Source organism: Haliaeetus albicilla, chromosome 2 (assembly GCF_947461875.1).
Source record: "Haliaeetus albicilla chromosome 2, bHalAlb1.1, whole genome shotgun sequence".
Lineage (NCBI taxonomy): Eukaryota > Metazoa > Chordata > Aves > Accipitriformes > Accipitridae > Haliaeetus > Haliaeetus albicilla.
In genome coordinates, this window is record NC_091484.1 from 55,002,256 (window position 1) to 55,014,789 (window position 12,534).

The 12,534-nt window shown below is 36.4% G+C and overlaps 1 protein-coding gene across 8 annotated transcripts in view; it reads right to left on the bottom strand.

Moving 5' to 3' along the window:
• Nucleotides 1-12,534, bottom strand: part of AKAP9 (A-kinase anchoring protein 9) — a 123,932-nt gene that overhangs the window by 39,556 nt on the left and 71,842 nt on the right. For all 8 annotated transcript variants that reach the window (XM_069775294.1, XM_069775284.1, XM_069775260.1 and 5 more), the window contains 2 exons: nt 6,012-6,223; nt 459-621 (listed from right to left, as the gene is read on the bottom strand). In XM_069775294.1, the coding sequence (XP_069631395.1) occupies nt 459-621; nt 6,012-6,223 (375 nt within the window). The remainder of the gene's footprint in view (nt 1-458; nt 622-6,011; nt 6,224-12,534) is intronic.

Sequence of the window (12,534 nt, forward strand, 5' to 3'; positions counted from 1 at the left end):
CCCAGAGAGATTGCAGACATTCAAAACCTGACTGGACACAGTCCTGGGCAACCTGCTCTACCTGACCCTGCTTTGAGCACGGGGTTTGAATAGATGATCTCTGGACGTGCCCTCCAGCCTCAACTATTTATGATTCTATGATTCTAAGTTGTTAATATTTAAGCTTGCCCGCACAAACAGACATGTTATGATGAAATAAATTAATTTTGAGGATAACAACACATATCCAACCTATTATTTTTAGTAAGTCAGACAATAATAAGTGAGACAAAGCTGGGAAACAGAATCAGAGTGGTTGATGTTGGAAGGGACCTCCAGAGGTCATCTTGTCCATAACTATCCAGAAGGCTGATAACATTCTAAAATTTGCAAAGAGATTTATCTAATTTGCAATTTCTTTACCCAATTAATAGGTAAGTAACTGTGAAGTTCAACAATTCATCAGAAAAGCTACTCACCTTCAGCTTTACTAAGCTCCAAAGCCAACTGTTCTCTGGCTTTGGTTTCTTCATTAAGACGTTCCTGTAGTTCTTCTTGATACTTGATAAATTCTGTGGCCTCTTGTTGCTTTTTGAAGGACTCTCGCATAAGTTCTGTCTGAGTAATTTTAGCATGTTCAAGCTACCACAGGAAAAAAATTACAGAAGTTAGATAAACCAAATGTGTTCTGATAAATAACTACTCTATCATTCCTATTTAATTAACAGTTGCTTTACAGTGTAATGAGAAGTTTTACATAACTTCACTGGACATTCAATAAGATTTTTACTGAACACACATTTGCAGACTACAATAGGAAGATCGTCTCAGTACAAAAGTCTAAGCAAATAGGCTTTGTCAGTATAGTGAACTCAATAAGCCACCTGGCTAAATCCGTGTCGTTGTTCCGGTAATTCCTGATTTATAAGTTTACACTACATTCACCTTTATTTACCTATGAGTTTTGTACTAAATATGAGTAAGCTGTCACCCACCACAAACTTAGAATGACTAAAAACATTACATAAAACTGGCAGAAGTTTTGATATAAATTGACAGAAGTGGTGCTTCATCTCTTTTTCTCCTTAAGATGAAGATAAATGAGAACACCAGGAAAATGTGAATTTTTAATATACTGCACTTTTCAACCAACAAGGCAGTAAAGCAATGCTTCTTCCAACTGTGTCCACCTGACAGAATTACTAACAATTTTTTTATTCTTCTCTGCTTGTCCGATGAGTAATATTTAATGTGTACTATCACAGATGTAGCACAATCTCACTATGTCACTATCCTCAACTAGTGGAAAACCAGGACTGAAACGCATAAAATTGTATACTTACTGCCCAGTTTAGACATACCCAAAGTGATAATTTCAAAAAGAATTAAAATTAGAATTACAAAAGCAAAATAGTGAAAAAGGAACATTACCCTAGTGTTGAAAGTTCTGATTACACAGAATGTTCATCTAAGATAACAGCAAACGAGTCAACTACCAAGACCACCTCTACTTCTCAACTGTTAACATTTACAACTTACATGCACCTCTTCAAGGGACATAAATACAAATTGTCAGAGCTGAACCAGGCATGAGTTCTTTCTGTGGCTTGCACTCAAAATAAGACAACTTATTTTGAATAAGAACAATGTCAGAAAATGAAATAACACGTATTTCCTGCTTCTCTCCCCTTTTTTTTTTCTTTTCCTTTTTAATATTATGGATATTGGCAGATATTTGTAACACAGTAACATCTGTGGCTTTGCTACACTTTCTATAAAAATATACGCTCTCAATTTCTTCAAAAATAAAAGCTTTCTCACCATCTTCAGCTACGTTCATGAGTGCGATTAGCTTGCTTTAAAATCTCAGAAAAATAGGATAGGAACATAGCACATTGCACACAAAATTATCCACTTATAAATAAAATTACACTTTGAAAAGAATGTCTGAATAATCAATACATTCTCTTTTATGATCCACTGAATTTAAATACTTCATTTCTTTCCTAAAGCATTCCTTTTTAGATGGACAACATTAATGTGAACTATTTATTCTGACAGGAGTTAAAGAAAGGTACAAATACTGCAGCTGAATATCTGCACTGGTTTGAGATATCTTAAAAATCACAGAGCATTCTTATTTTATTCTTACATTTTGAAGTGCTTAATGAAAAACCCATCTCAGATAAAAGGGAAATGTGTGACAGGTTTACTGTACCTAGACAACCATAAAAATGGCTTACTCAAATGCATCAAATACTCCAACTAAAACTCAGAATAAAAATTGTTCTCCAGCTCTCTCCAGTAATAACAACTAAAGGTATTATTAAAAATATCACATTAAAAATATCAAAACCAAAAAGAAGCACAAATATGAACATGATTTTTCAAGAACAAAAGTTTCTTCATAGAATCACTGGAAGCCATTAGCAAGCTTGTGCTAGTTAATGTCACTAGTCAGTGCATACAGCTATAAAGGAACAATTTCAACTGACTGCAGCCCCCCCCCCCAAATTATTCACAGTGAGAAAAAGGTAATGTAATAAGTAACACTGAAGTGCTTTAAAAAGAGATCTCCAAGCTCTGTAATTCAATATAGTTCTATGTCTGCTAAACTTCTTTTGTTAGAAATTAACAGAGAGAATTGTATAATTAAAGCTTTTTCAGTGCCCATTAAAAACTGTCTAGGAAAAAAGCCTGTCAGCAGTACATAATAACTTTAACCATAGAGACAAGTTTATACCATTATTCACCGCATTCTCTTCTATTTAAGCTGGTTTAAAATACAATTTCTTTTAAAAACTTTTATACTTACTGAATAGGGTGGTGTAGGCAAGGAGATTTTAGAGACAACTTTTAAAATGTGCCCTTTTTTTTTGTGGCTGAAGCGAAAAATTGAAGTATTTACAACTACAGAATTATTCTCATCCAAGTGTTCAGTGAAAGGAAAAGGATATGGTAAAGGCACACGAGATTCAACCTCGTATGTATCTTCTTCTTGGCCTTCAGTCCACAAACCACTAAACAGATTAGATGCCCAGTAAGTGCGGTAAGAATCCATTCCAAAAAATATCACTGTTGTTATCTTCTCAAACGTCATATAGGTATTTTGCACTAGCTAGGCTGGTTTTAGAGATTTCTAACAGGAATTTGTAACAGAACAGGTACATTTAAGAGTCTGAAGACACATATCAGCATTGTCAGTGACAAACCTACTCAGAATCAGCAGGAAGCCTCAGGTCACATTCTCAAGCAGAGTAATTCAGGAGTGGGTTAAACCGAAGTAGAAAGGTACAAGAAAACTTCATATGGTCACTCATAAAAATCCTTCTTAGAGAAGTTTCACATGAAAAAGCAACAGAAATCTTCCCATAGCAGCTGGCAGGTAATTTCCGAGGCAAGGAAGTGTAATTTTTGTTTTAGCTGCACAGGTACGCTGCAGACGACAAGCAAGCTAGCAGCACAGAAACAAAAAATGATTTTCCATCTCTACTATGGCAAACGAAAGAGAAATACAGATGTGTCATTATTTGCCTTCATTCTTGTTCTTGGAGTTAATTCAACAGGAAGAACTTTCTCAAACTCTGCTAGTTTAAAGGCTTCCTGTTAGTATCTCCCAACTGAAAGAGTTCAGGGGAGTGGCCTGATTTATTTACCTATACATAACACCAGCAGGTGGAATTTGAATTAACACACCCACTATATGCCTTGCCTGAAAAGATTCAAACTGCATTTCAGGTCTGAAAGTGTGTGTTCAGACAGGTCTCAGTTACTTTGAAGATTTTGCCAGGTTTCTCTCACTCTTTTAAGTTTCCTTGAAGAGATGGGTACATGTCTTTAAGCACAACACAACTGATTAAGAGGAAAGGTTAAAATCTTTTCTGCCTATAATTACTTTTAGATTATAAAATATTGCAGAGTAGAAAAAATAAAGTATTCAGTCTCTGAATATTTAAAAATAATTGTCAAGTCACCTACAAACCCTTGGTATATACAGGAACTGTATACAACCCAGTAAGCACACAACAGACATTGCAAAGCAGACCAGCTTGAACGCTTCCAAAGTACCTCTACAGAACACCCAGAAAAGATGTCAATATTTATACTTAATACTGTGGGAAAATGTGTAAACAGATTAACATTTTATTAGCTTAAAAAAAAACCCCAAACCCCGATACGATCATCAGGGATAAATCCATACTTGTATAATCCATATTAAGAAAAAAATGTGTGTGTATGTGTTTGAGCCAAAACATAACTCTCTTGCTGGTATTGGCAAGGTCTCAGCTACAAAGCTATGAAGGAAAATAAACTTTCTTGATCAATTGACAATAAACAAAAATAAATTGCTTAGAATACACTGAGTACTTTCAGTGGTATGAAAAGTAAATACTGCAAAAATGTCAGTCACAAAAGTAAAATAATTTAGGGCTATGTATAAAACTGCTGCATTTAAAGATCAGCAGCAAAATGTTCAGAAAAAAGCACCAAGTGGAATAAATAATTGACAATACTTTCATAATCGCGGCATGAATTCTTAATTATTGTAAACCTTTGAAGTTGTTTTTCTTTGTCTGTATCATCTGCTCTTTAAACACAAGATTTCCTACAAATGCGTAACTATATTTTTTTTAGGAACTCCACATATTGGAGTATTTGTGTATCCTTTTTTGTTATTATGTAATGCTAGGCCTTAAGCTGAAAAAAAGACCTCAAAAAGCTAAACATCTCTTTTTAATTGAACTCATGCTCAAACACAAGAGAGCTGTTGCAGAATGAGTTTGTAAATAAATGCAATGCAGAAACTGATTTAAAAGATCCAATAGACTACTTGCTTTAGTAAGCCAGAGTGTGTGTGCTGAATCTGTATTTAAATTACTCTTAACTTTAGTAAATCACAAATTAGTCTTTTGTCCTTTTTTTTTTAAAAAAGAAGAGTATCAACTTCATGTTTGAAGTATTTTTCAAAAGCAACAAATACTTAAATGCTTAAAACCTTTAAAGTATTAGACAGCTGAATTTTCACATTACTTTCATCACCACAGATTTTTTTTTCCCTTTCATTTCCAGTAGTTATGATTCACACATTTTACACCCAGAGACAAGAAAGCAATGACTTTTTAAGTAGTATCATTACTAGGTTAACTAACAGATGGGTCTGTAGCACAGAGCACACTGTATTCTTTGAATTCTAGTCTGAGATAGATTAAAGAGCTGATTCTAAAGACTGAGTCTTCAAGAGAGCTTAAAAAGTTACAGTGAAATAAAGTATTTACTTTGATACCTTCAAATTGAGATGTACATAATCTAAAAGTAAAGTACATGGCATAAGCAGTATGATTTGAACTCACTGAGCAAGGTATATAGCTCCCATTTAAATTATTAGGGAAGTACTCCAGAGAGCAACTAACATCCCACCACGCAGAATACCCTGACTGATAGCAAAGAGAAAGGAGTAGCCATACAATGCCCCTTTTTTGGAGACTATTCATGCATCACATACCTCACATAAATACTGGAGAGCTGGAGTGCAGACTCCTTGTCTGAGAGCAAGGGGGATATGTGCTCAACTGGCCATGTTTAAATCGTAGTTGGAAGAGACAGTAGGAGGGCTCCACCTTTTTGGCCAGTCAATTGACTAAAATGTCAAGAGAACTGGGCACAGTTCCCCCCTTAATACTCCCTCTTCACAAGGTCCAGCTCAATGTGCCCTGACACCTCCTGTCTCATCTCTGGACTGTAGTAGAATGCAGATGACCTGTATGAGCAATGAAAGAGTGCCCTAGATTGAGAAACTTGCCCAAATTCAGGTTTCCTCTCTAGTCCAAAGCAGATTTCTAACATGAATCTAAGTCCATCAGTAAAGTCATGTTGGAGCAGACTTTTCTGGGTGCAGGCACCTCAAGTATTGTTTCAGCTTTCAAAATGAGCCTACAGGTTTTAGGCTTATAAAAACACATTCCTGAGAAAAATAAAGAAAAAAAATAATCAAAACACAAAGTTCAAAATGCTTCACTATTAGATCACCCTACCTGATTTGAAGTTTCATTGATAGCTTCCAGAAGCTTTTCAACAGCTGCTTGTAGTCGAGAACTAATATTCAGAACGAGTTCTTCATTTTCAGGATCTATTTCCACTCCACTTTCTGCAAGATGTTGGCTCAGTAGTCCTTCATCCATTGCTCCTGACCACCTGTTAGTATCATCATCTCCCATACTACTACCATGATATGAGGAACAGGACTCTGGAAAAACAATAGTTACCTTTTCACACAGACTCTTAGCACTTCAAAACACAGAGAACTGTGCATCTGAGTTATGATTAGAAAGACATGTCATAAAATGATTAAAATATTTGTATTGGTCACAAAGACAGAAAGGGAAATACTGCGTACTAAAACTTACACAAACAAGATACACAATGTGTTAACTACAAAAAGCAGAAGGGAAAGAGAAAAGGAGATACTAACAGAGAATATTTTAGACGTCCTTTCAGTATGCTTTTGGGCTCTGAGGCTCATCTTCAAACCTTTGTTACTATCAGTAACCCTTACTACTTTGAGTAACTTGCAAGATTGTCTTTAAAATACAACCAGGTGAAAAACCCCCAGACTGTCAGTCCCTGTTTCACCAATGCCCAGCTATGTTAGCGTGCATTAACACAAAACTGTTCAAGGTCATGATTCAAAAGCACAGACTCAAGGGACTAAAGTGAAAGACACGCACGTAATTCGGACAGCTTCTCAGGACAAACAGACTAGAATACAGAACATCAAAAATCAGCATTATTATTAGCGAACTGAAAATTGATTAAAATGGGTAACTGAAGAAATGAAGTACAGTGCAGGGGGGACTGTAACTGTCCCTACTAGGCACCTGCCTACTTCTCAATCTTCCTGAGGTCTGGTTCAGTTTAAGGGCATTATCTATTCTGTCTGAAAAGCAGAAGAAACAAAGTTTGCCTATGGTATTAAACTCAGCAATTCATCTAGAAAACAGTAAATTTGACATATTTAGAATTCAGGGCTGTATTTAAGCAAGACAAGTGAAAGCAAACTCCTGAGATGTTTTAAAATCACACTTTCAGTATGAAATAACAATACAGTAGTACATCATGATGGTAGATAACTATTGTTGATACCGTGTTTTAAAAAATGAAGAAGTGTTATGCCATTAGGCTGTTAGATTTCAAGTGTCAGAAATAAATGCTACTGTGGAAAATTTTTTTAAATGACACTTTATTTTAATGAAGTACACTTCTGAAATATATTTTAAAAAAATAAATCATATGTTTTGGTGTGTTGGTTTTTTTTTTAAACAATTAGATGTTGGTTTTGCTTAAGGTTTTCTCAAAAAAATACCTTATTTTTGGGCAACAGCAGTATGACTAAATGAGTTAAGAATAATCAGTGCCTGTTTAGCAATATCGTTGCAATACTGGGTTATCTTGAAGTTCCTGGTTACTCCAGGGATTTTGACTGCTGAACTGGAACTGTTTAGTTACAGAAATTGAAATGAAATTATAATAGGTCAATTTTACAAATTGCCTTTGAAAATGTACTTGGTACTCTTGCCGGATACAATTTCCTTATACTTGCTTTTGCCTCTTAACCAGGCATGCAGATAACATTGGAAATACAAGTCCCCTTGTTGATGTTGTTTGAACCTAGCAAGAAAGTCAGATTCTAGTTTTCAGGTTTGTTTTTATTTTTTTTTAACAAGTTGCAACATGATTAACCACCTGGTTTACTTACTATACTTTTATACCTGAAAACATTCTGATAATTATATCTACGCATTTATTTCATTATGGATGCAGCTGTATATATGACCCATATACAACAAACTAATTCACAGCTATATGCATTTGGAAAGGTTTTGTTTTGTTTACTTTTATAATTGCTAAGATTTTTTAAATGCAGATGTATTTAGTAATTTTTTTCTTCTAGTTATATCATTACTGTTTCATATCTCCTTTTAGATATGTGGGATATAATGTTACAAACTCTTTTCACACTCCAAAGGGAAAAAACAGAAGCACACTATATGCATGAATGGAATGAATATCCAGATGGAATAGAATATACATTCACATGGCACCTTTCATCTACACAGGATTTCAAAGCACTTTCGAGTACTGCACTTTGGAACTTCAGTAACAAACTACTGTAGTGGAGTCACCCTAGCAGTGGCTGGCAGTCATTTTCTGCCAGCACACTAAATATTTGCAATGGGTTTGTATAGCACAAAAGGTTTCCCATACGATCCTAATATTCCACCCCCCTGCAGTGTAAGGAAGGCTGCAAAATGAACAATTTCACGTTTTTTTATTCAATAGCATTCTGATTTCTCACCACCCAAATTTGGGTTGGCTCTGGGTGTCTCAAAATATCAATAGTGATGCAGAAGCTTTAATATCCTCAGAGTAGAAAGGACCTTCATTTAAGATGGACATCCAGCAGCATAAGCATTTCCAAATGCTGTGCCAAGTTAAAGATCGAGTTGAAGGAAAACATATTCCCTGCTGAGCCACCGACACACTTACTGCAGCACCTGATGCTCTTTGGAGGCCACCCATCTTAAGTACTGACCACGTAAGACCCTGCTTAGCTTCAGAGATCTCACAAAATAAAAGCCCACAGTACAGTAGCACAGCTATAAACAAGATAAAACAATGACATATTAGTTACTGCACAATCTAATTCTTTCTTGATGGAGTACAAATTATCTATGTAATGTTCCTGTTTTCCTTCTCAGGCTTTAACCCATAATTCATGTCCTAGAACCCTTATATTTTGGTAAATTATTTGCTTGAGAGGTACAGCTGAATTGTGCAATGATATGTCAAGTACAGAAATAAACATTATACAAAACAACTGCGGAAATGTGCAGTCTGTTGCAAAATTATCTGAACTTCTGGCTCTCTGGAAACCTTTAGAGAAAAACTTAAAAATATTGATGCCTGCTCAGAGTGTAATCTTTTAAAAGCCAGGCTCAGAATATGTCTCTTACATTAATAGTACCACTAATATTATTACTTGCCAGTGACCAGAACAGTACAATTTGGCCTCCAAGAACCAATGATTAGATTTTAAACTCCTGTTTTGCTTATGTCAGTTCTTTTGTAATTTGCTTTCATTTCTTCTGGATACATACAAAATAAAATAATGTGAAAATATATTTTTGCTATATGAAAAATCTCAGGCACCCATATTATAATTTCTACAAAGTGGCACTTAAGAACAGGAGCCCATGTTAAATCCTCCTAACTGCGAAGTGAGAATCTCTGCATCTTTTTCCCCCCAAAATGGTCTTAATACCGCATATTTCCAGAAGATTTTCAGTGGTAGAAGCAAGAAACAGGAATGTTCTCAAGTCTTAATAACCCCCTGGCAGTTGAATGCCTAACTCCCATTTTACTAATCCTTATAATGCTGCTCAATCTCCCACCCCAACAGAACTAAAATAAAATTCTCTGTTCCCCCCCCCCCCTTTTTTTTTCAGTCGACACAAGGTAATAAATAGAATATAACTGGCCCAAGTAAAAATGTCATCTCCTTGTGTAAATTCTCTCCTTGTAACAACAAAAAAAACCCAGCAAAGTTTCATATTGTTTGCTTGCCACGAAGCTTGCAGTTCAGCACTTCAGATGTCATGGCCCACTAAATCTTAAGAAAAGTGCTTAATTATACAGTGCTTACTTAGAAGTTTCAGATACAGAAGTTGTTTATGAGCTGCTAACTGACATTTAGGAAGCAATACATATTTTGCAACATGTAGAGCAAGCATCTCAGTTCAATCCTGGGATTCCACTGCGGAATTAAGGTTAGGGGTTACAAGTTGAAAACAAAAAAATCAGTTTTATGGCAGTTCAGTGTCTAAAGCTATTTACTACCTTGTTCCTGGTACACTGTTCAGACACAAGGAGCTCAGAAAGTATGTAAGAAGGTTTAATGTTCAAGGAATGCCATAACCACACAGGCTTTTCCAGAGCAACCTGCATTATGCAGTCCCTCTACCCAAGGTACAACCTGAGGGAAGAGAACAGCAAAGACTGCTGTCTCTGTCACGATGATTCCTGGCCCAAACCTCCAGATGTAATTAACTCACCAGATTACTTTGCACAAATGCTGTTCACTTCCAATGATACGTTTTATGACTGAAATTTGAACTTTACTTACTCTGCTAGAAATAAAATCCTGTGTTAGCCAATAACCTAGGCAAGGTCCCAGATAAACCTCCGTATGCTCTATAAATCAGGTTATGGCTATAAGTATGTCACCTTAATGATTCAGCTTTTTAAAATGCTGAAACTCAGCAAAACCAGTAAGCTGAGTTTTGCTTGTCAATAAATACGGATTACATTCAGAAGGTCAGAGAGAATTTGCTTTATTAAACACATTATATTTTCTATTTTATTATTAGATTTTTATTGGTACAAATTTATTCCTACAAATTTTCTACAGAATTAAAAAGGAAGATCTATTTGGCTAGGTATTAGAAAATACAATAACATGAACAGGTTAAAATATAAAAGTAGTGTCTACCTATTTCTTAATTCCAGAAAACAATGGGGGAAAAAAAAATTTAAAAGTTATGTCCTCTCAGGCCATTCAGTGGAAGTATAGGAAATGAACAACAGTCCTGTTGCTGAAAACAGTAACAGAATTTGTCATCTAATTCCATTTGAAGAAGGATCAAATACTTCAGCTGAAGAAACAGTACAACTGCTACTATGGCTGTCTGACCCCAGTGGCAGAACTATGTACACAGCAAGGATGCTGTTGTACCATTTTGAAAGGAAAAAAAGAGAACTGTGAATACAACCTCAGAGATACATTACAAAGTATACATTCACCCATTATAGCCACTGTAAGCTTGGGTCTTCTTTAATCCTCACTCTTTTCTTTGGTTTCTCCTCCTTTCATAATTATTTCTGAATGTAATGAAACGTGCAAAAAAGAATAACAGAATAAGCAACTGGCACGTGAACAGCTCTATACCAATGGGGGGCATTACAATAACAGGCAAATTGCTTTGTTGCAGAAGAGTGAACCCTTACATGCCCCCTCAAAATACACTAATAGCAAACACAATAGTTAAAACAGTCAACCTTCACTGCTAGTGGAATAGAATACAGTTCTCTTATATTTAAGAGAGTACACTTTCACCAGAAAACTTCACAAGAAATTAACAATACACTCCAATTACAGGGCCTGTTGTGCATTTAAACAGTAGTATTATGAAAGCTAGATGTAAGTCTGTATTATACCCACCTAAAACACCAAATAAAGCTACTCTTTTAACTATATTTTTCTACATATATGTAATGCAAGTAATCCATATTAAGAATTGTTAATGGCAATAATTAGTGACAAATGTAAGTATACATATTGCTGTGCAGCACAGGCAAAAAGCAAATGCATGTATTGTGCATTGTACATGCCTGTGCAGAGCAAGCACATATGAGAGTAGTGAAGAGCAACAATCACGTACCAGCGCTTTGTACATAGTTATGCATTTACTGTCTGAGAAAAGGGAGCAATAGTCTCAGCAAATGAGAATGAAGGAGATAAGCAACAGTACATGTTCTGACAATAGGCATGTGTGAGAGACTGAAAGAGTTAATGTCTCAAACATTGTGGTGGGGCAAGTTCTGCTTAAAGACAAACCCTGCACAGCAAGGAACCAAGGTGAAAAGCCCATCAGCTCAGACATCAGCAACAGGAGGGGGAGGGCGTGCTGGAGGGTGCGCAGCTCCCTGTTCTGATAAGCTGTTCTGATACAAAGATCAAACAGTGGCCCTGTCTGCAGGGAAGAAGTTACTCCACAAACTGCTCATTAACCTGACGAGTTCAGGTGCCTGCCCGAAGGAGGGGCAAGGATGATAAAAGGACACCAACTGAAGCCCCGGGTGTGCGAGCCCACTGGGACTGGACCTTTGGCTGACTGGACCAACGCTGGACCCAGGACCAGTGAAATCTTTCTCTCTTCCTTTTTCTCTCTCTGTATTCTTCTCTCTTTCCTTTTCCTTTTCCACAATCCCTACACCTCATCCTTTTAAGACACAAAACCATTGACCAAGTCTGGGACTAAGAGTGGATCCAGCCATCCCTAGACCCTTCTCTGCGGAGGAGTCTGGAAAGCAAGGGGGTCTGCTCCGAACCTCGTGACTCAATGGGAGGGATCTCCTTATTCCCTGAATTGATGTATATGGTTACCCTGGGTTACACGGTTTGCAGAAGTAGTCTTATGCCAATTCCTGCTGTGAGAAACCCTGCCACCTACTACCACACCTCCCCAGTTCCATTTGCTTCTGTCATGAATAAAATCTTTAACTGATCCTTTGGTGTCGTTTCACCTTAATTTAGCCCGAGGGAATTTCGAATTAAACACGACTCCCTGGTCTGTCCAGTCTGGGTCGTGACAGCATGATGTAACTATGAACTAGGTTCAGCAAATGCACTAGGTAATACATGTAACTGTGACAGCCTGTGATCGCTACCTACATAACCAGAACACATTTTTATTCCTTTGGGCAATGTATGTTGTGAAA